Below are 22625 nucleotides of genomic sequence, written 5' to 3'. Positions count from 1 at the left end.
CTGCGCTCGAGAGATATGGAGATCGAGCGCTGTCATTTCCGTGTCAACCAGAGCCGTCGAAAGCTCCCTTAGTCTGATATCCTCAGAGAGCCATGCAGGGGGTGTTGTCCATTGCAGCGGCCGAAATACGGGCGGTGGAGGTGGTGGAGGCGGCTGGTAGTAGTTAGGATGAGGCCAGGGTAGTATATCTTACGTTCACGCAGGAGGGATAGGGTGCAAATTGTTATATTTCATGGGCACGGCGCGTACAGAGCGCGACGCGACGCGAGACTACAAGTGCTCGATCGGCTGCGGTAATGCCGGCTTATCTAACCGATCTCCGACGCTTCTCAATGCTTCTTTACTGCCAATATTCAAACTCAGTTGGCTCCCTGCCAGGGAGTCGACGAAATCTCCCAGTCTCCCAGATGCGAAGGCCCCCATGGCCTGTTGCCTCTTTAGGCACGCGTCTCGGGAGACTGGTCACGAGTCTAGGTTTTACGATCAGGAGATGGAATAATAACGGAGAAACGGGAGCCGGACCGAAGCGGTAAGCGGACCGGGAAGAACGTAGCTTAGGCAAAACTTCTTCGTTATACCTGTCTCCCTTCGGATCCAGGAACAATCGTAAACCATGTACATGCATATGTCTTGTTTTCTTTGCGATCCCGCCTACTTCCATTCTAGTCCCGCTCGTATGTAGTGGGTTTCAAACCCTTGTTGTAAATCCGCTTCAGCTCCTCGAAACATGACAGCATATTGTATATGCCATCACGCAACCCACGGGGTTCCGTTCCATCACAAAACCGGACCGCCGCTGTTTTCGGGCTGCCTAAGCACAGATGGGTTATAACCCAGGCGGATGTTGTCGGCGACGTTCTTCGCGCCTACCTCATATCAAGCAACGATGGGCGTCTCGTTAGTCCGCAACCTTCTTCCTTCTAGGCATGGTCATGCTCCAGATGACCCAGAGTTCAAGTTACCCAAGACAGGCTCGCTGGCCACGATGATTATCATGAACTTGTTGCTGCAGGTACATGGGTGTCTTAAAGACTATCACGAAGAAGCTAACTTATTCATATGTAGGTATCTTTCTTCATCATTGTGCCCTCTTCAAGCCAGTACGCCGAGTACTTGGGAGGAAGTGCCTCATTCTCTGGTATCGTTATCGGTATTCCGACCCTCTTCTCTGCTATAACTTTGATCCCCTTGTCGAAGATTGACAAAGGTAAGCCACAACTGCAAGCCAATTTCTCGAGCAGCATTGACCTGGTCATCTAGGCAAATATAAAATACCTCTTCATATTGGCTGCGGTGCGATGGTTATTGGACATCTGCTCTACGCCTTGGCATACCGTGCCAAGTACTTATATCTCATCCTTATCGGAAGGATGGTCATGGGTATTGGGTTTACGAACTGGATGTACATCAAGCGCTACTGCACCGACTCACGCGTCGTAGGTATTCGCCAAAGGACGACGCTGGCCAGTGCACAAGTCATTGGGCAAGGTGTTGGCATGAGTGCAGGTCCTTTCTTTGGCGGCCTGCTCTTCAAGCTCGGATTTGAGAACTCTGTCTTCAACGGATACAGCAGTATTGGATGGATCATGGCCGCCATCTTCATTGCGTTCTGGGTGTTTGCAGCAGTAGCATTTGAAGATGTACCTGACAAGGAAGACTCTATCGAGTTACAGCCGATACAGGCAGCGCCAGAGGATTCCACTGTTATTCACGCTGACGGCAAGTCAGACACCGGCGAAATTTCCACCGTTACTGTCCCCCCATCACCACTCCCCGCGCAAACCGAAGAGCCACTCGCATCACAGCTGCGGAATATTACTCTTGCACAGTGGGGAGTCATTGCCTGCATGTGCTGGTTCGCGATGTCAAATTTCTTTAATCTTGGTGCTTGGGAAGCCAACCTGCCGATCATGGGCGCTCAAGACCCTGACCTTCACTGGTCTCCATACGCTGCGGGCAATTTCATTGCTCTTGGTGGTATCACTACATTCCCTTTCCTGCTCCTCAACATGATCTATGCACGTCGTCTGCAGGATCGTAAACTTCTCGCAGTCGGCGCAGGGTTAGGCATGGCAGGGCTCCTGGTTTTCCTCTCTCTTGTCCGTTCTGATACCATCAACTACGGCTCCTTGTTCGCGTGCTGGTGGGCAGTTGCCCTTGGGTTCAACCTCGCCACCACCGTGACGCTGAGTTTGCTCAGCAAGCAGCTTCCCAACGAATGGAACTCCAGGACTTCCATTGCTATCCAGTGCAGCAATTACACTGGTCGTTTGACTGGTGCGATATGGGGTGGGAGCGGCACTCGCCTCGGCCTGATGAATTACGTTGGTCTGGAAATTGCCATGGTTGGAATCGGGGCCGTGTTGTTCACTTCGCTTTGGAGAGACTTGAAGGCAAAGACAGGATAGAATACGATTTTAATAGAGAAGCCTTAATGCTGAAGTAGATTTGCTTGCAATTGAATATGCGTGCAAGTCCGCATAACCTAATGCTTGAGTCCGAATCGCGGTTTCTTGAAACAGACGCTACAATGTATACTCGGTTATTCTTATCCTTCCAACTTTCAGTAGTTCTGCTGCTTTCGCAATTGCTTGGGCAGTGATATTAGAAAGTGCGGTCTATAGGTATCGTGGAGAGGTACATGGCAAGGGAGGTTCTGCGTATCACTGTGCCTCTTTCTCCCACTTGGCAAAAAGCTTTTCTAGATCGAAACGAGGGTCCTCGGGATCGGTGACAACTGCGCGAGAGAGAAAAAAATTGATTAGCACATACACCCACACCGTGTATGAAGAGGGAAGCAGCACTTGAATAGGGGAGGCAGGCGCAAAAAAAGAAAGGTGGGACAACTTGGAGAAATAGGACTCACTACCATCACCCTTCTTGGCCTCCTGTTTCTGTTTCCATGCATTCTTGGCCTGAGCAATTAGGTGTTCTCTGTGGTGGATAGCATGGTGCTCCCTATCGTGGTCGTGTTCTTTCTGTAACGAGCGACGATGATAGATACCGTAGAAAATGCCCGAAGCAAGAGCGGTGTACCGAGCGACCTGGAGGCAATCGGTCAACCATCCGTCATGACGCGTCGGAAGACTAAATATCATACGTTCAAAGTAGCAGAGGCCATGGTAAAACCGCGTAAGTTGACAAGACCCAAGTTGTCCACGAGTCAACGATGTATCTATAAAGGAAATGAGAGGAACTGATAGATAGAAATGAGCATATCGACTCCAACAGACGAAAGTGTGAAGGAGGTCAACGTACCCTGTCCGTGCTGAGGAAAGCGGATGAAAGTTGGCTGTTGAGGACGGCGGGGGAAGTCGGTCTTTTCGCTTAGTCAGCCGGTACCGGCCCTCTGCTTCCGTGTCGGCGCACCGAAAAGCGTTGACGGTCAGACTCCTATATTCACTCCGCGCTTCCGCTCACCTTCTGACTCGGTGCAAGGACATCAATTGCTCCTAGCACAGGCCCCCATGGATTCAGCTGAACAACCCGTAGAGACTCGCGCTCCTGTCCTGAAGGGAAGCTGCTTTTGTGGTTCCGCTTCATGGGCAATCTTCTCCCCGCCTGTTATTAGCGCTTATTGCCATTGTACCAATTGCCAACGACTGACAGGTAAGTAGGGCATACATATCATGGTCAGTATCTCAGCTCTCGAGGACAGCATGCCCATTCGTGCACACCATGCATGTTCAAGCCGTCGATTTTACATGGAAGCACGCCGAACCTCACGCCGACAAGCTAGACACTTACACCAACTACTTGAAACCCCATAAAACGCGTTTCCGCTGCAAGAAGTGCGGTGCATGCCTCGCCTCCACGAACACACTTACGCAGCGCATTAGTATATGGGGCGCCTTGCTAGAGCGAGATGAGAACGGAAATGTATTGCACTGGGACATTGCAAAACCGACTAGTCATATCTTCTACGACACTCGTATGTTAGATGTTAAGGACGAATTACCTAAGTGGGAAGGATATGAGAACAATTCTACAAGGATGTAAATGTATGCACTGGCTGCACTGGCTGTACTCAACGGAATGGTAGGCTCATGTTTGGAGAGAGTCCTATTAGACAATAAATCCAAAGGCCAGCTCCGTACGTGAGTCAAGCAGCCGTACTATAGCCACTGTTTGTTGCCATGGTGTGACATAAATAGGCCACTATCCTCGAGAGTGACCTTATTCAAGACATCCAACACCATCTGTACGGATTGCGTAGAACTAATAGGCCCTGTCCAGTCAGGGTAGAGCCTGCCAATAGATGACTGGAACTCCTTCGCCATTTCTGCATCCTCTGGTGACGGCTCTGAATTTACGAAGCATTTGAGCGTTCAGCACGAATACTCATAAGGAAGGGTGACAAAGTTGCTTACCTCCTTTGATGCCGCTTTCAATAAGTCCAGGACTGATGGCGAGAAACGTTACACCCTGGGATTTCAAGCTAGCAGCATACTTCGCAACCAACATATTTTGGCCGGCCTTTGCAACGGCTCCTGGACCAAAGAATCGCCACTGGGAGGCGAGAGTGAGGTCTAAATCCCCCATTCCGCCACTGATGGTCACAACTTTCTTCGCCTTGCCATTGAGCACGAGAGGAAGGAAAGAGTTTGTGACCACTGCCGTTCCAATAACTTCAACCTCAAACTTTCACAACAGCTAGTCAGAGGAACAGAGAGCGTGATAGATAATGTTCCTTACAAAAGCTCTGAGATCGTTTGCGAGACTTTCGTTGGAAGGGCTTCACTGCTGTCAGAAAGACATTTTACGAACAGGAATGGTCTTACTATTTGTCTATGGGCAGGTTGCGCCTGACAGAATCTGTCTTGCCAGCATTGTTGATCAAAACATCCAAAGAATCTCCGGTGATGCGCCCAACAGTTTGTGCAGCTGTCTAGTGCGAGTCTCTCGTCACGCGAAAGGTACCGATGAAAAAAGAAAAGAAGAAAAAAACAAGATAACGGACCTCAACGGCCGAGTGGTCTGTGATATCGGCTTGGATAATGTGAACGTTGGAACGGTTTAAGTCATAGAGCATTGTCGCGGTAACTTTTTTTTCGCACAATGGCAGACAATGTTGCCTTCCACGGCACTGAGATGATTGACAAACTCATACTAGACCAGACTATGTTAGCTTCTGGTGCATTCAACATAGCGAGAACAGACTGTTCACCCCCAAGCCGCGAGCTGCACCTGTGACGACATAAGTAGACATTTTCAGCTGGGAATGTCTGAGACGATTGACTGTGGCAGGGTATTTATCTTCCATGTTCCTCCTTACAGTTTGAAGAGGATGCTCCAAATGGACCTATAATCGTCATTGTCCGATCGGAGTAGTCACTGGCTCTGTCAGCCTCGGCCTCGGTGTTTTCAGCAGAGCCCTGAGCATGGATAGGTAGGCAGCTTATATGCACGACTCTGCAGGCACATACTATTAGGAGACGGGGCGACCGCGACGCGCCCAGCGCTGGTCGACATACAAAGTGGGTCCGAGACGCGTGCAACGTACACAGTTTTGGCGACTCGGGGCGCCGCAACGCTGCCCTTCCCATTTCTATGTTTACTTGTCAGTTCATGTAGCTGAAATCCCACCCTGACAGTGACAACCTTGCGGCGCTTGAATCTCGAGGTTGCTGATACCCTTGCGGATTACAAGACGACAACGAGATTTAAAGGAGCTAGAGCTGTGCAAAGTGATGTGGTGATGTTCAGAGTCTCACCTTGGATTAATTACAACGCGAAAGACTCAAGCGCGCGCCACGACCCTCCTTCCGCCAACCAAAAAGCTATGGATCCAATGGACGAAGATGTGGACATGGACGCTCCTCAAATTTCCACCTTGCGAGAAGAGAACACACCACCGCCGTCGCGGCAATCCAAGTTCCGCGTCAAGTTACTTGTGAGCGAGAAGGGAAGTGGTAGCGGAGCGTCGGCCTCACCCTCAAGTACCCCGCGGAAACTCCCCACGGACATCCCTCCAGTACCCTCAGAGACTCCTGAAGGAGACGTTGGTGATGACGACGAAGATGAAGAGGACCAACTCATTGACGACGATGACGACGATGTGCAAGCTGCATCTGCTTCAGCATCCGTCCTCGGGAAACGTAAGGGCCAAGCCAAGAAGATGAAGTCTCGTAAGAGTGACAAACCTCGAGGTATGAACGGATTACTTGGTCATTGACATGAACTCATTTATGTTCTTAGAATCGTTGACAGAGATAGCACGAGGCGAAGATTGGCCCACCGAGAGTGCTAGTGCTGTTGGCTCGGGCGAGACACAGTCAACCAAACTTTCTGGGAAAAAGAATGTCGCATCCGCTCCTCGCAAGTCTATTCCTACCCAACGTTCTAAGCACAAGGCACCCAAGTAAGTGTATTTACATCTGCTGAAGTCAGATTTTGAAAGGTCCTAGACAGCCCAAGACTCAGTCCCTCTCTGTTCCTGTCACTGCCGACGATGCTATGAGTGAAAGTGAGTGAACCACTCACCTCCATCGGACTCTAAGGAACTGATGTCTTCTAGCTGCATATACTGGTACCGCACCTTCTTCACCCCTACCTTTTGACGCACTCCCACTTGACCTTGAACCGGACGACCAGGATGAACCTCCGCCTATTGAAGCCAACTATGATAACAGCCCCATGCCAGTATACCCGCTACCCTCAAAACCTTTTCCTGTTCAGCCTCCACCAAAGATAGGAACAAGTTTTGCACCAGTCATACCGCTGGACCGCAGTCGGAACAAGGTTCGTCACTGGCGCCAGGCGAACCGGGAAATTCGGGGGATAGCCGGAGGCCGGTGGTTTACAAAGACTTGGGTTGGGGACAAGGATTCTGAACTCTCTGTCGCTGCGTTGAAACTCGCTCCTACGGAAAAGTCGGTCTCCGCCGGGTTTCCATTGTCGAAGGGTGCTATTGCTGCTTTGTCTGCGTCTTCAGGGAAGGGCACGGGGAAAGGCAAGGGATCGCGCGCACAATCTGGTCCTTCTGCGAACACTTCGCGTGCAGGTTCACATGTGCCAGATACTCATGCCACCAAAACACCCACCAACTTGCGCAACATCGTCGCTACCGAAGAAGGTGCCAGTGGACAAGAGTCTGATGCACCTGCTATCCTCGAACCTGTTGCTCAGCCAACGGAAGGTTAAGTTTCGAACCAGAGACAACCAGTTTCGTCTTTCCTTGTTTTATATGTTCTTTAGTTTATGGACAACGTGTACCTAGAGTATTTGCCGTACTTGATTTGATTGAGTATCATATTTATGACCAGCTAGCTGTTGAGACCTCCTCGAGCTCACACATTCTTTGATTAAAAAAATGTTTCGGATCCAGGTTTGCTCAGAGGGCCTTGTTTCTTTTAGCTGTTGTGACCTTCTTGCATACGCACATTGCCAGGTCAGAGGTAACAAACAAGGTACAAACAAGTGAATCTTGACCACGTCAAACGAGGCAGTAGCATTGCAGTCAAGCTTGTCCTCTTTCGCCGGCTGCTAGCCATCCCGTAAATTACCGTTCACAATGGCGTACATCTCCAAGAAGGAGGAGGAGAGCGGACTTAGTTCCTACTACAACAACAAAACCACGATCATCCAGGAGGCTCGCGTCTTTAACGAGTCTCCAATCAGTCCCCGGAAATGCAGGGCTTTGCTCACTCGGATCGTCTATCTGCTCTACATTGGGGAAACTTTCAGCGCGCAGGAGGCCACGACACTATTCTTCGGCACGACCAAGCTGTTCCAACACAAAGATGTGAGTATGACACAAGTAGACGCTACTTGCTGCTGACCATACGCGTCCAGAGCGCGCTCCGCCAAATGGTGTACCTCGCGATCAAGGAGCTCGCAACCACGGCGGAGGACGTGATCATGGTCACGAGTAGTATCATGAAGGATATGCAGCCTAACTCGGAGGTCATCTACCGACCAAACGCGATCCGTGCTCTCTGTCGCATCATTGACGTACGATACCTTCCACTGCCTTGGTCGTATATTGCTGAATTGCGTACAGCCATCAATGGCACAAGGTGTTGAGCGATTCTTTAAGGCAGCCATTGTCGATCGAACACCTTCAATATCCTCGGCAGCCCTTGTGTCTTCGTACCACCTGTTCCCGCTCGCCAAGGATGTGGTCAAGCGGTGGGTAAACGAGGCTCAGGAAGCTGTCAATGCCAAGTCTTCTCCTTCGATCTTTGGCGGATCTAGTGGCGGGTACTTGAACTTTGGCTCTTCAAACTCCTCATCCAACAGTGGATACCAACCCATTCCCTCGACTAGCTACATCACCCAATACCATGCACTGGGTCTCCTGTACCTAATTCGCCAGCAGGATCGTATGGCTGTCACCAAGATGATCCAGCAACTTGGCGGAGGCAAGTCTGGTGCCGGCACCACGCTCAAAAACGCTATGGCTCTTTGCATGCTCATTCGGTATGCGGCAAAGGTTATGGAGGATGACCCTAAGTACGTATCGATTCCTCTCCGTTCTTTCTGCTAGTTTAATGGCGTTCTTCAGCGTTCAGAGACAAATGGTTGAGCTTATCGAGGGGTGGCTGCGGCATAAGAGTGATATGGTCAACTTTGAAGCAGCTCGTGCCATCTGTGAGATGAAGAACGTCTCACCTGCACAGCTCACAAAGTCCATCGCTGGTACGTTCAAATGTTCATATCCTGCTGTGTGCATCGTTGGCTTACGATTCTTCAGTACTGCAGCTTTTCCTATCCTCACCAAAACCCGTTTTGAAATTCGCTGCAACCCGCACGCTCGCTTCCTTGGCGCTAACTCATCCGAGCAGCGTAGCTACTTGCAACGTTGACTTGGAAAATCTTATCGCTGACTCGAACCGGAGCGTTGCAACGTATGCCATCACGACTCTCCTTAAGGTACATTTGTCAATCTATTAGTGATGACGGATTTGACGTGCTTTCCAGACTGGCAACGAAGCTTCTGTCGATCGCCTCATGAAGCAAATCACTGGCTTCATGTCAGAAATTAGTGATGAGTTCAAGGTCATCATCGTGGATGCCATCCGCTCGCTCTGCTTGAAGTTCCCGGCCAAGCATGTGTCGATGCTCGCGTTCCTTTCTGGTGTCCTCAGGGATGAGGGTGGTTACGATTTCAAGCGTGCCGTTGTGGAAGCCATCTTCGACATGATCAAGTTCATCGGCGAATGCAAGGAACAAGCCTTGTCTCACCTATGCGAATTTATCGAGGACTGTGAATTCACCAAACTGTCTGTTCGTATCCTCTATTTGCTCGGCATTGAGGGACCCAAGGCTCCTCAGCCGACCAAATACATCCGCTTTATCTACAACCGAGTGGTGTTGGAAAATGCAACTGTCAGGGCGGCTGCAGTTGCGAGTCTGGCCAAATTTGGCGTGAATGGTTCGGATGCTGCTTTGCGAAGGAGTGTCACTATCCTCCTGAACAGGTGTGCTGTCTTTCATTTTGACAAGATTAGCATCCCTCACATAGCACCAGGTGTTTGGATGATGTTGACGACGAGGTCCGGGATCGTGCAGCTATGTACCTGAAGGTGTTCAAGGAAACTCCTTTGGCCGACGCATATGTGAAAGAAGGTATATCAACTATCCCTTCCGTCACCGTATCTTACTTACCAGTACGTCGATTCAGATTCAGTTTTCTCTTTGGCTGCTCTAGAATCCAAGCTCGTTTCCTATGTCAATGATCCGGATGCTACTCAAAAGCCGTTTGATGCTTCGTCAATACCGAAGATCAGCCGGGCGCAGCTCGCTGCTGAATCCACGCGTGAGTGTATCACTTCTTGCAACAATGGTCAATGTGTGACACTTGTTTGACATTTGCACAGGGCCAAGCACTCTTGACACTATTGCTGCACCGACCAGCAGAAAAACAGAAGTTTCACCTCCACCTCCTACCGCCGCAGAGACACAGTCTGCCTACGTGCAGCAACTGGCAGAGATATCGGAGTTTACGGAGTATGGTCCAGTCTTGAACAGCTCGGCCAAGCCGGCCCAGCTCACCGAGACCGAGACCGAGTACCAAGTCACATGTGTAAAACATGTCTTCAAGGAGCATGTTGTCTTCCAGGTAAGTCTTAAGAAGCATATCATCATAATGACGATGCTGATGGTCCGTAGTACAATGTCTCGAATACGCTTCCCGAAACTGTTCTCGAACAAGTCACTGTTGTTATGCAGCCTCAAACGGAGTCCGGTCTTACGGAGGACTTCTCTATGCCTGTTGATCAACTTACTTCAGCAGCACCAGGCATCGTCTATGTGTCTTTCACCCGGGACGACCCTTCAGAATATGTCACTGCATCCTTCCAGTGCATTCTCAAATTCGTCAGCAAAGAAGTCGACCCGTCTACCGGAGAGCCAGAGGAAGATGGCTACGAGGATGAGTATCAGCTAGAGGAAGTCGAGCTTTCTGCTGGTGGCGACTATATCGTTCCGAGCTATGCTTCGTTCTCGTCGGAATGGGACCGCATGCGGTCAGGCGCGACTGCCACGGAGACATTTTCCCTCAGTTCCATGGAAAGCATCAAAGGTAGGATTTGTCCATGCTTAATTATGGAATCTCCTCACTGATTGTTGCTCTTATTCCCTCTCACCTGCGTATAATTGGCAAACCATAGCCGCTTGTGATTCGATCATTGAGGTGTTAAACATGGAGCCATTGGGCGGCACGGAGACACCAAATTCGCAGTCCGTACACACACTTCAACTATCCGGGTTAGTTGCAGGTGGCGGAGGCAAAGTTCTGGTGAGATGTCGGATGACATTTTCTCGCGGTCAAGGTGTTACTTTAGAGCTCGGCGTGCGCGCCGAACAGGAGAGTGCTTGTGCACTGGTATTGGCGGCTGTCGGTGGTTAAATTCCCAAGTAGATATGTATTATCGTAATTATCTCCTTTTCGCTCGATGGTCGTGTGAGGGGAGAACACTAGTACTGGTACTCAGCGGGTCGGCCTGGGCATGGCCCGAGTAACGTTCACAGCGACGTGTGCGGGGTCGATACTCGACAATGTTCTGCCTTTCTAGACATCCCACGAGGATTCACGTTATGTGTCTGGACTTTGGAGCGGGAGTTGGAGAGGACTAACGTGGTAAGGCCGCGAGGGGCGAGGATATGTAGTAAGACCATCAGACGGGTCGATGAATAATGGTACTATTCCGATCACGATGATGTCTCAAGTCTTATAAGATCGTTCCTCTGAACAAGACCACCCCACACCGTTGTCGTACGATATCGCGTACGGACGACCATTACATACTCGTCAACGTATACCCAATCGCTTATTTCAACGTCCTTGTGCGCGCAATCAATTAATCAAGTAGGGTTTCAAAGTGCTACATTCGACCTCCAACCATGTCAGGACCGTCGCTCCCTACCCCACGCGTTATCCATGTCAATACCAGAGGAGCTGTCATTCTGACAGAGGAGTCGCCAGAGGTGCGCCCCTTTTGCGGTTCAAGAGCCTTAGAAGCCATGACCTTTCTTTGGTTCGCAGACCCGTGACAGTCGAGGAATATACCTCCCCAACTATATCGAGCCAGTCTCCCACATTGCTGTAGATGCAAGTGCCCCAGTACCCATCCTCGCCCTCAGTTTCACTCACGCGTGACGTGCATAGATTGGTGGTTCCCTGGCGAAAGTTGTGTACTTTACACGGTCACCCGAGCCGCCAGCATCTCCCTCGATAGCCGCGACGCGAGGCAGTAGCTGCGCAGCGAGCCAATTGTCGACTCCTAGCCCTGGCTCTCCACCCTCTCCGAACCGGTCCTCGCCATACATTCCATCCAGCTCATCGCATACGCGAAACGGTGCTTTAACCCCTCTTGTCCTTGAAACGCACAATCACAATGGCACGGGCGATTACCTGAACGGCGGCAGTGGTAGCTCTGCTAATCCCCTTGATACCGATCTTCTCCGGTCGACAATCTTGAAACGCACGACCTCTGTTCACCACCTCCCCGGTGGCTCTCTCAATTTCGAGCGGTTCGAAACAGAACGTGTGTCGGACCTGGTTGACTTCCTCCGCGACCTCATCACGCGCTCGGCCAAGGCCAACGGCGTCTCCATCGAGGAGATGCGGCGTGGAGTCAATGTCGTTGCGACCGGCGGAGGCGCACACAAGTTTGGGGAGCTCTTCGCCGGCGAGCTGGTAGTAGAGGTGCGACGCGAGGATGAGATGGAATGTTTGATCGAAGGCATGAAGTTCATGGCGATGATCCCGGAGGAGGTGTACTACTTCTCGGATAAGCTCATCCAAGCGGTCTCGCACCCTGGCACGAGTAGAGGGCCACTCAAGGATGGTGACGATGGCGCGCCCGCTGAGCCTGTCCTTGAGCGGCCCTCACCAAACCCACCGCAGTATGCAGTGACGTTTGAGCCTGGGGAGCCATCAGCGCATCTTCCGTGCTTATTGGTCAATATTGGTTCTGGAGTGTCGATCATCAAAGTCGACGCAGATGGCACTTTTGAGCGTATCAGCGGTACCAGTCTTGGGGGAGGCACTCTCTGGGGATTACTCAGTCTGCTTACACCTGCTAGGAACTTTGACGGTATGTTGCCGCTTACTGCCTTCTAGTCCGACCGTGTCTAATTCTATTACAGAGATGTTGTCACTGTCAGAGCAGGGTGACAACTCTGCCGTCGATATGCTGGTCGGGGACATCTATGGCACGGATTATAGCAAACTTGGCCTGAAGTCCACCACGATTGCCAGCTCCTTCGGCAAAGTGTTCAAGAACCGGCCCGATACAGAACCAACTCCGGGCTCGTTTCGTCCCGAGGATATCAGCAAGAGTCTCTTGTACGCCGTCTCAAATAACATTGGCCAGATAGCGTGAGTATTGTCCCTGCGGTCAACTATTTTGGTCGGGCTTTGAACTTACAACGCAATGGTCCAGATACATGAATGCTGAGAAGTATGGCTTGGACCGAATTTACTTCGGTGGATGCTTTATCCGAGGTGTGCAAATCCTGGCCTCGCTCTAAAAACACCTCTCTTACTCGATACTCTACCCTTAGGGCATGCCGCCACCATCGCCACGCTTTCATACGCAATCCGGTTCTGGAGCAAGGGCACGAAACGTGCATTGTTTCTCCGCCATGAAGGATTTTTGTAAGTTATCCCCGGACCTCACATTGCCCTGCCCTTGATAGCTGATCATGCTGGCTAGGGGTGCAATTGGTGCCTGGATCAAGAATGTGGACACTGACGACGTCGACAGCGTATCACCTTTGTCCCAAGGGCCGTAGCCTTTATTGACTCTATACGAGGGTCAGAACCGGCCATCCTGTGGTCACCACGTTCACATACACATGCGCCAATGTATTTATATCATTCCATTCCTAATCCTTTTGAGGTTGTTCCCCGGGAAATTGGAACTCCACTGTACTATTAGCCTGCTAGTTCCACATTGGAAGTTGTGCTGTACGTTACCAATATGTTACAATCGGTTGGAAGTAATCAACGACTGGGATGCCCATTGGGAGGATTGAGATCCGAGTTGCTGAAGCCAGGTGATTGGTTGCCGCATCGTGCTCTCAGCTCATAGGCTATGCACTACAGTGTAGCAACAAGGTCGATTCCGTTATGGCAACACTTGCATATGGTCCGCGGTGTACGGCGAGATTTAAGCGGCTGATTGGTTCATCCAAGGCCCGCACTTAGCAAGGTTTGGCACCCGAGACCGTAATAAGCGGTGGGTCACAGCACGGTAAGTTGCATATACCTTGCATATACCTCGAATAAGACATTAAGAATGCTAGGTGTTGGGCAAGGCCAGTCGGGGGGTGGAACCTTGTCTAGTACGGAGGTGCAGCCCTGTATAGCCGAGGACTCTACGAGACAATCTGTAGTCCGTAGATAGTGGGTCCGAGGGGCAGTGAGTGGAAGCGGTGATGATCATGGTCTATGAATGTTGTCAATACTGACGTCGCAAGACAGTAGTAAGCCGGCGACATCTAATAGAACCTGACATAAGCGGTCGAAAGCTGCCATGAGGCACGCAGGCAATAAAGAGGTTTCGGTGGATTGGATAGCACCGCATGGCCCTGTGGATCTCGTTCATCGTTCGAAGGTGTCCTCGAGCAATATTAATTTTAAGGACGGAGACATGATATTAATCTGAATGGATGTTGGCTATGTTGTGTCAGATAGGGGTCTACCCGATGCTTGCACTTGTCTCGAGCAGGCCAAAGAGTCCAGAGGTGAAATTGTGCCTCTCCGATGATGTAAAGTGCTCGGTTTCGGTTATTCCCACGGTCGCTGATTTAGCACAAGTCCACTAAAAAGATGCCGATATGGATATTAGCAGACTCGATATACAGGCCCTTTGTCATGTCGCCATGAATTTCTCTCTACCGTCCTCCCCCACACTCATTCCTCCTGTCTCCGCACGTCAATTCAGCAAATCAGGTTCATCTCACGGAATGTCGACGTTCAACGCTCCCGGTGGGCGCAGCTCACAGCACAACCCCCCTGTGGACATGGCCCCTTCTACAGACGAGGCAAAGATGAGCGGTGCCTCAGACAAATCACCTACCACCGTCGGAGGCTCTGATAAAGCTTCCTCCTCCAAAAAACCCAGACATCGTCACAGCCCAGCTCAACTTGCCGCCCTCAACGAATTGTTTGACCAGAACGAACACCCAAGCCTGGAGGATCGCACAGAGCTTGCAGAGCGACTGGGCATGTAAGCGGCCATTTGCAAATCCATACATTTGCTTGATTGACGGTTTTCCTATCCGTCAATTAGGGAGACTAAAACGGTAAATGCATGGTTTCAAAATAAACGAGCTTCTACGAAGAAGCGCAACAGAGCTCCTGCAAACTCAGCTCAGCCTCTTCAGCCTGTGCCGGACAGTAACTCCGATGCCGGCTCGGGGCACACACCTTATTCTGCAGAGCCTCTGTCCGCATCTTCATCCAACCTACCATCCATCGCTAATCTCCTCAACGACTCCTCTGTTCCACCACGCCATTCCAAAGAGCTCTCTTTAGGCTCTCACCCCCACACCTCTCGGCGGCAGAAAGCAAGAAATTTAGATGCCCCCTATATAGATGCCGACCGCGCCCTCGTGCACAAGGATCTTCCCGTGACTGAACATGCGAGGGGTGTGCAGGGTGCCTTCTTCGCAGGTCCAACAGGGAACTATCCTCTAGGTGACCGATTCGTCTCTGAAAATGCCTATTTGGAACATCGGACTTCTCCTCACTTCTCTCACATGGAGGCATCTATTTCTCCTCGATACTCTCCAGACGAAGACACCCGCTTCGTCTCAGAAAATGATGGCCTGGGTGATAAGAAGCCTCGTGGCGAGCACTCCCGGACCCGCACTCTGCCAGAACAGGCAGAGGAACTCCGAAAGGCGTATGCAGCAAATCCCCACCCTAGCCGGGAGGAACGGGAGCTGCTGGCGGAGAAGACGGGCTTGTGAGTATTCCTTCGATTCAGCCGTCAGAACCACCGTCTTGGCGTTTCCCCCTCTCCCTTCTACATTCTACATCTCCATTCAATACCCCGTTATCGGCTTATACTGATATACTCATTATCTCAGGCGATACCAGAGCATCACGAACTGGTTCCAAAATCAACGCAGCCAGGCCAAGATCAGGAGGCATAAGGATACACCTCTCGAGTCAACGACTGTTCCATACGATCCCATGGATGCTCAAGACATGCCGAGAAACGATCGCGCAGCTGACGCACATGCCAATTCTTTTGCCACTCTACCTCCTGCTGCAAGCCACCCCTCCCTCTATCCTACCTCTGCTCGCAACTATCCCCTGAGTAACCTCCCACCACTTCCCAGACCTGTACCACGACGAGCTGGTGAAGTGTTTTCTCCAATGCGTCATGGTATTGATCCTCGCGGCGAAAGGCGTTCGTCATTGCCCCCTCCCCTGCATCCTCCCCCGACTTCGCCTCGTTCTCGAAGAAGCATCACGCCATATTGTCGCGATTTCCTTGCCGAAGATGGCAGACGGCATCACCGGAATGGATCCACCGATGATGTGCGGTCTCGCTCGCGCCGGTCACGCCCAGAGCCACGCCAACTGGAGGCCCTAAAGCGTCTCTGGTATATCACTAACAACCCGTCGTTGGAAGAGAGGAGTGCAGTGGCTCTCGAGTGTGGAATGTAAGCACATCTCTTGGTTGTTCCAGTAATTTGCTCAATGATCCCAGGGATGTTGTCCGTGTTTCTAACTGGTTCAGGAACGTCCGCCAAACCGTGCGCAAGCGCGTTATGAGAAGGAACGACTCCCACATCCGTGGCGTCCGCTCTCCTTATCCTCGCGCAGGATCCTCGGAATCGTCTTCGCTGTATGGCGAGGACGATTCCATAGAGTTTGACGCTAGCTTGGACATGGATGTTGATGAACGAAGTGACGACGATTTTCCAGAGGCTGTGACACCATCCTCCGGCTTGTCTGCTTCTCCTCCACCATTTAAACGTGGTCGGGGATATACGCCATGGTCGTTTGCCAGCGGTATCGATAACCTAGCACACGAGTCCATGGGCATGGGTATCATTGAACCCGCCGCCTATACCGAGCTGGCAAAAGCTGTCGGTATACCCGACGTCGGAGCTTCTTCTGACTTGTCTGTGAACGTTCCCAAGCTTAAGGGAGCGACCACATTTTCTGGCGTCCGCATTGAGGACGCACTCCTCCTGCTTAGCTTCCACCAGCACGCTACGCATTGATTCGACAATCGATCTCAAGTAATGTATCTCTAGTAAGCCCTTCCTTATATCATAGCTTCGGTTGCTTATCTGTTTGGGTAGATTATTCAAGCACTGTGACCAACATCCTCCCTGTTCTTTAATTATACACGCCCCTGATAGCGCCCAGTCACAGACATCTCGCATTCGCAATCTTTACATGAAGCATAGTCAGTATGGATGCCCCACATGCATGCATTTCCCTGTTGTTCCCAAGCATACTGCCACCCTCTTGTCTCATGTCGCACGATGTTCATGATACTCATATATTTATGTGCCTGTAGTACACATGTACTTCTTGCTTTTCACACAAGTCACGGACGCGCTCGAGCTTCGTGGCTTGCACCAAAAAATAAACTGAACATCCAAACAGACACCATGCTGATTGAGTCGTAAATGTGCAATGACGAGCAACACGTTTAGCGTGTCAAATAGAGTTGCGTCTAGCTGATCGTCCTTTCCGAGAGGTCTCGGCTTTGCCCCCTTCGTGGCCGCCGACAAGAGAAGCTGGGAGCTTCCCTTCGTCTTTCCAGTCTTCCAAAAACTGCATGGCAGCCGCATACCCCTTCTTCTCAATCTCATCAATCTTGCTGAACTGCAGGGTCCCATACTAAGGTGGTGTTGGGATCAGTGCCGAAAAGCCGAAAATGACGGTTGCCCTTACCTCTTGCACTGGCATCTGCATATAGAAACAACTGCTAGCGACCTTAGCTTCTTCGAGAGTCCGTACGCTAGACACGCTGTTGATGTGCTGTAAGTATAATAGGGTATGTCTCGAGGATCAAGCTACCCACTAGGCAAGTCGACTCTGGATTTCGGTGATTGCAGGCACAGTCCGTGCACTGGAGAATGGGTTCCACCTGTTAACAAGCAGCCACCACCCGGAGACTGAGTCGCCAAAGTTCCTCGGAGAGTTATCGTCGATCTGTGTGGTCACCTTGAGCAAGTATGAGAAATGTCTGATTGAGCACTGACCGATCCGACATCGGCAGCAAATACTATGCTTGCACCTTTCGAGAACATAGTGGCGACCTGATAGACATGAGTGAACGATGGCGAACGAAAAGGAAGTACATTACAGGCAAGTTGTCGACTATAGAGAACATCAGCATGACAGCAGAACGCAATACACTATGACTCACTGTAGCCGCCATCGACCAGCATATTACCATTGTCACATAATGGTGGCAAGAGACCGACCAGCGTCATAGATGCTCCTATGAAGAATTAGGGTTGCCCTTCACTCCGTTCATATGTGTGACGCACGAATGAACCTCCACGCATATCCGGAGTCGTGGATCTCCATCGAGGACGTATTAATGTTTGTTGTGTTACAGAAGTAAGGTAGCCACATGTCTTCAATGTGGAGATCGTAGAAAGCCTGGACAAAATATGTTGTTGGCCACCGTTTAGTGCCGGTCGAAAATTTTCGTGATCTTACCTTGTATATTGTCCGATTGAACTCGTGTCCCTTGAAAATAACATTGAAGGGTTTGGGGCCGGTAAATTTGACGGCGACGTACCGTGGTATATGCAACCAGAGGATAAGTAACGTCAGACAGCATCCTCCAAACATTGCCCATCCGGCTACTGAATTGCCTGGCACGACTGGTGCTCATGATAATGTCGCATTCGCGAGCGTACAGACCTCCAATGAAAGAGCCGATGCTCGTGCCACCGATGTAGTCAATTGGTATGTCATGCTCTTCAAGAGCTCGGATGAGTCCCTACGGAAAGCGTTAGGATGGTAGGATGGATCAACACGACTAATAGCATAATCACCAGATGAGAGAGACCTCGTGCTCCACCACCACCTAGAACGACACCAATGGACTTGCCGCACAGTCTTCGTGCTAACCGAGCAAAGTCATCCTTGTTGGCTCGTCCACGGGATTCGCCGTGCCTGCCCGAACCACGGTACTTCTGAATGCCGCTTTGCACTCTATCTTTCAGATTCTTGAATGCGGCGACTGCGCCGGGATCCTGAACTTGCGGAGGTGGTTTTGTAATCGGTACGACCAGCCCCTCCAAAAAAAAACATCAAAATGACAGTCGGGGAGTTCGGGGAGCGACCTACAGGGAGTTCGACGTGTATATGTTGATGTATCCAGTGGCGGCTCTACGAATTCGTTGTTAACGATAGGTGGAATAACACTGTATAGCAACAGCACCTTGAGCCATTCGCGAGTAGACCCTGGCACCACTGAGCGATCAGGGTGTAACAAGACAAGCTCCTTGCGCGCGGTGGTCTTCATCGTGAGTAGCAATCGTTCATACTCGCCCAATGACGGGTCATCTCCCATTCCAACGACCATGACAAAATCTGCCTGACGAATGCAAGTTTGTGTCCACTGACTATTTACGGGAGAGTCGGCGACATAAAGAACGATCCGGTACCGCTGCTCCTGATCGGCTAACCATGCAGCAGCTTTTAGCTTGCCCATCCTGGTAAAGGCATGCCGTCCGAGATGAGTCGATACCGAAGCCTGGTTCAGAAGAGAAGTCCGTGCTCCAATGCCCTCGAGGGATGCTTTCAGCTTGCGAGCGAAGACATCAATGGGTACGCTTCGGGAAACAGGGAGCACAGCGACAGTCTTGAGGTTGGTGTTATTCTTCCCTAGTTCTGCAGAAGTATTCCTGGTTGTCACGTTAGGTGCCGAGTCAACTTCACGTCGAATGCGAGAGGCAATCATCTTCAGCAGTCTGCAGGGTGTGAGCTGTGGAATAAATGAATGTGAGTAGAGCATACTGAGCAGTAGTCTGAGGATTCCTGTAAAACGCCGCCTGAGTAAGGGAAATCCCAATAGACAATGTCAACGTACCTTGAAGAGATCGCATTGAACAAAGTTTGAGGCATCCTGATCAGCTCAGAATCACGGATAGCATGGACCGTCGTCGTGCGAGGAGAACCAGTCATGACGTCGAGCTCTCCTACTGTATCACCTTGACCAAACTCGCCTCTGATGGTGGTTTTACGGCCCTCCTCTGATATTGAACGAAGACGACCGTTGATCACGATGTAAAAACTGTCGCTGACATCGTCGGGCCTCCATAAAACCTGGCCTGCGCTGACCTGCATCCAATCAAGGGAGGCATCAATCTGCAGAACTGACGGCAGGCGTCAGGAAAGCAAGAAGACTACATCGTGAAGAAGCGTACCGAGGGGAGAGAGCAGTGAGATAAGACGTTTAGCCAACGTTAACAAAACAATAGGTCGTTTTTCCATCAAACGCTCGAGGGCCGCCGCCGACAAAAACCCGACATAAGTATCAGTCTTAGCTTGTATGTCAACGTAGGACGAAGTCCCGCACAATGATGCTGGAAAGGACTTCAGCAAATCACCCGGCCAAGCGTCAAGGTCACCTACCCAGATAACCAGCAATTCCACCTGGTTTCACGGTAAAGAGAAGTTTGCGATCGCTAGTGCTTTCCGTTTCCGGCTTCGGCTCGGCTGTGAACAGCGAGTCTGAGTCAGATTCATGGTTCTTTGCATGGGTCGGAATGGGGGCTTTGTTTTCGTCTACAGGAAGCAAAATGTCCAAGAAGCCCTCAATCACGTAATAAAGCCCTGGTAATACCAGGCAGAACATGGTTAATACGAAGAGATCGAGTCTGCATTGTGGACTCATACCTGTGTTTCTTTCACCAGCCTTAACGAGCGTGGATCCCGCCGAGAAGTATAGTATTTCGACCTCATTATCCAGTCCGCTCATGTAGGAGGAAGTATTCGTGGAGCCTGTCGTAAAGCTAGATGCAGAGTCACTGACGCTGACTGAATCCAATAGGGAGAGGGAGCCGAATGGCGATGGTAAAGTCCCTCCCGGTGATCGGTTAGGATCAAACGGCGGCAAAGCTGGAGATTCTATGCCGCTCATAGGGGGCTGAAGCAAACCAATTGACTTCGCTATGCAAGACATAACTTCTTCTCGCAGATCGAACTCATCACCTGAAGGCAGTCGAGAAGTAGGTGGGTTCATATTGGTTGATGGGATACGAGGAGTGTTCAGGACACTGAATGAACGAGTCATGGATCGATAGATATCGTTCTGCGCACTCGTGTGCAAGTCTCCAGCCTGAACTTGATGTCGAGAAGCTGAAGCTCGCGGTGCAGGGGTTCGCGCCGCTGGGGACATTTGCAGGGCGGGAAACGACACAGGGCTGCCTGTGAGCTTCTCTTGAGAGGTAAAGTCACTAGTACTTTGAAGGTGAACAGAAGACTCAAGAGGCGATGGTGAGGTGAAGCGACCAAAATATTCGCTCTCGGAGTCAGAATCATGAATTTCAGCATCATGAAAACGCTGTCGGAGGAGATGCAGACCGCCGCCTTCATAGAATGAGGCAGGAAGAGGGTGACAGGCAAGCTCATTGATGGCCTTTTCCGTGCGTAGTACCTCCGTAGTCAGCCCCAAATACTTATGAGCCGCATTGAACGTCACACGAGAAAAGCGCGTGAGGATGACTGGAAAAAAGGTGTAAGTATGGCGGAAGTTCTGTTCGGACTGTAGCACGTACCTTGAACAATGTGCCCAGTGGCCTTCGGGAACTTCTTGGTGACACGACGAAATGCTTCAGCTGGAATTACAGCTAAAGTAGTATCCTCTGCAGCACGCGCGACGATTCCTCGATGAACCTGAGAAGGGGGGTCATCCTCAGGGGGTGTGACTACAGATGGGTGTGATGACGCAGTTTGGAAAGAAAATGTTTTCTGTGAGCCTGGCGAATGAAAAGGATGCGCTGTCGATACAGAAGCTTCAGATACACCTGATACACTTGGTGCATGTGACCGTCGTGGATTCGAAGGAGGAATGTCATCAAGATCGAATTTCGGTACATCGGAGTTATGTCTCGTACCACGAGAGCGAGGAGGCATTGAAACGTGCTCACTTTCGCTCGCTATATCCGAGTTGATGTCGTCGCGCCACGTCATAGGTATATCCTCTGTGAAGAGGCTCAGAATGCTGAAAAGGCTCGAGAGGGTGCCTCCATTGCCAACTACGTTAATGAGCTGATACCCGTTCATGTCGTCTTCTTCCCAAGATCCGTTTTGACGTATAGCCTGGCCTGTCTTGGCAAAGACCTGAACATTGCCTTCCACAACACAGTAGAAGCTCCTGTCTTGATCCATAGATATGCTATCTCCGGCTATCAGCCGTTTGGTTTGTAAATGTCTCGCAAGTTCATGAAAGACCTGCAACAGTACAACGATGAGTACACAACACGCGTTTAAAGTGGCGAGGATTACTCACAGGCTTCTCTAGGAAACCAAATACTCGAACTGCTTGTAGGAAGTCGTCGAGATAGTTGTGGAACGCCGGCGGAGGCTCAGTTGTGTTTACGTCAGGATGCAGCTCGTTAACATCTGGCTTGACAAGAGGTGGTTCCTTGAGGTCAGAGTAGACATTCAGGTAGCGGAACCGAATAAAGTAGTTTAAAGCGACTGCAGAAAGCACAAACATAATGGCGAACGACCAGAAGTTAAGCTAGTGGATATCGAGGCATTTAGCTTTATTTTTGGACATCGGACAAGCCACATACCGTCAAAGTCATAGAGTACGACAAGACGAAGTAAATGAAACGAGGTATTGATATCGTTATGAAAGCTACGAGCGCTTTCACCCATGTCAGTAACCACACTGAGTTGCCAATGTTAGTCTGTCAGTAAGCACCGAAGCTGAATGCATACAGATGACCCAGAAGAAAGCAGAGAGTAGCGACACGAGCGGGTGTAGCTCGTCGCTCTGCATCGTGACGGAGTCGGCCATTGGGTAAGGTGAACAGTGAATGGTATATTGCAGAGGAGGCTGACGACCCCCCGCAGACAGGCAGGGAAGCTGGCTCAACCGGAGATTTGGACGCGAGCGCGTGATTGGCTCCGGCACGACGAACGTGACGTAGGGACTCACTATGTATGT

At 50.8% G+C, this 22625-nt stretch overlaps 7 protein-coding genes across 7 annotated transcripts; 6 read left to right on the top strand and 1 right to left on the bottom strand.

Moving 5' to 3' along the window:
- The first annotated feature begins 880 nt into the window (after positions 1 to 880).
- CONPUDRAFT_79307 (MFS general substrate transporter) lies at positions 881 to 2431 on the top strand. The gene is made up of 3 exons (XM_007764655.1): positions 881 to 1012; positions 1066 to 1207; positions 1261 to 2431. Exons 1-3 carry the CDS (start codon positions 887 to 889, stop codon positions 2406 to 2408), a joined length of 1416 nt encoding a protein of 471 aa, XP_007762845.1. The 5' UTR covers positions 881 to 886; the 3' UTR covers positions 2409 to 2431.
- Positions 2432 to 2763: 332 nt separating this feature from the next.
- CONPUDRAFT_134439 (uncharacterized protein) lies at positions 2764 to 4286 on the top strand. The gene is made up of 3 exons (XM_007765541.1): positions 2764 to 2966; positions 3516 to 3609; positions 3659 to 4286. The coding sequence occupies exons 1-3, from the start codon at positions 2949 to 2951 to the stop codon at positions 3997 to 3999; spliced, it is 453 nt and encodes a 150-aa protein (XP_007763731.1). The 5' UTR covers positions 2764 to 2948; the 3' UTR covers positions 4000 to 4286.
- Positions 4287 to 5782: 1496 nt separating this feature from the next.
- On the top strand, positions 5783 to 7143 carry CONPUDRAFT_149182 (uncharacterized protein; the record flags this gene model as incomplete). The annotated part of the gene is made up of 4 exons (XM_007765540.1): positions 5783 to 6149; positions 6199 to 6361; positions 6408 to 6466; positions 6518 to 7143. 4 exons carry the CDS (start codon positions 5783 to 5785, stop codon positions 7141 to 7143), a joined length of 1215 nt encoding a protein of 404 aa, XP_007763730.1.
- Positions 7144 to 7460: 317 nt separating this feature from the next.
- CONPUDRAFT_116244 (coatomer subunit gamma) lies at positions 7461 to 10895 on the top strand. The gene is made up of 11 exons (XM_007765539.1): positions 7461 to 7744; positions 7795 to 7953; positions 8003 to 8454; positions 8507 to 8640; positions 8696 to 8874; positions 8923 to 9422; positions 9473 to 9570; positions 9626 to 9760; positions 9822 to 10063; positions 10114 to 10525; positions 10614 to 10895. The coding sequence occupies exons 1-11, from the start codon at positions 7514 to 7516 to the stop codon at positions 10850 to 10852; spliced, it is 2781 nt and encodes a 926-aa protein (XP_007763729.1). The 5' UTR covers positions 7461 to 7513; the 3' UTR covers positions 10853 to 10895.
- Positions 10896 to 11346: 451 nt separating this feature from the next.
- CONPUDRAFT_161747 (fumble) lies at positions 11347 to 13470 on the top strand (the record flags this gene model as incomplete). The annotated part of the gene is made up of 7 exons (XM_007765538.1): positions 11347 to 11430; positions 11489 to 11548; positions 11612 to 12542; positions 12595 to 12826; positions 12891 to 12952; positions 13012 to 13105; positions 13164 to 13470. 7 exons carry the CDS (start codon positions 11347 to 11349, stop codon positions 13240 to 13242), a joined length of 1542 nt encoding a protein of 513 aa, XP_007763728.1. The 3' UTR covers positions 13243 to 13470.
- An 864-nt stretch (positions 13471 to 14334) lies between these two features.
- CONPUDRAFT_69445 (uncharacterized protein) lies at positions 14335 to 16695 on the top strand (the record flags this gene model as incomplete). Its single annotated transcript, XM_007764516.1, has 4 exons — positions 14335 to 14681; positions 14745 to 15422; positions 15547 to 16128; positions 16155 to 16695. The coding sequence occupies 4 exons, from the start codon at positions 14335 to 14337 to the stop codon at positions 16693 to 16695; spliced, it is 2148 nt and encodes a 715-aa protein (XP_007762706.1).
- Positions 16696 to 17013: 318 nt separating this feature from the next.
- Positions 17014 to 22497, bottom strand: CONPUDRAFT_134435 (patatin-domain-containing protein). The gene is made up of 21 exons (XM_007765537.1): positions 22397 to 22497; positions 22249 to 22346; positions 21960 to 22193; positions 21226 to 21901; positions 20345 to 21172; positions 20081 to 20281; positions 19873 to 20031; positions 19536 to 19821; positions 19463 to 19483; positions 18885 to 19416; positions 18791 to 18832; positions 18496 to 18738; positions 18237 to 18440; positions 18155 to 18184; positions 17980 to 18094; positions 17856 to 17930; positions 17793 to 17806; positions 17689 to 17745; positions 17508 to 17638; positions 17378 to 17453; positions 17014 to 17323 (listed from the first exon to the last, which is right to left on the bottom strand). The coding sequence occupies exons 1-21, from the start codon at positions 22473 to 22475 to the stop codon at positions 17141 to 17143; spliced, it is 4284 nt and encodes a 1427-aa protein (XP_007763727.1). The 5' UTR covers positions 22476 to 22497; the 3' UTR covers positions 17014 to 17140.
- Positions 22498 to 22625: the final 128 nt, after the last annotated feature.

Source organism: Coniophora puteana (assembly GCF_000271625.1).
Source record: "Coniophora puteana RWD-64-598 SS2 unplaced genomic scaffold CONPUscaffold_1, whole genome shotgun sequence".
In the NCBI taxonomy this organism is placed as follows: Eukaryota; Fungi; Basidiomycota; class Agaricomycetes; order Boletales; family Coniophoraceae; genus Coniophora; species Coniophora puteana.
Note: the sequence above shows the minus strand (reverse complement) of the source record. Positions and strands in the feature narration are given on the sequence as shown.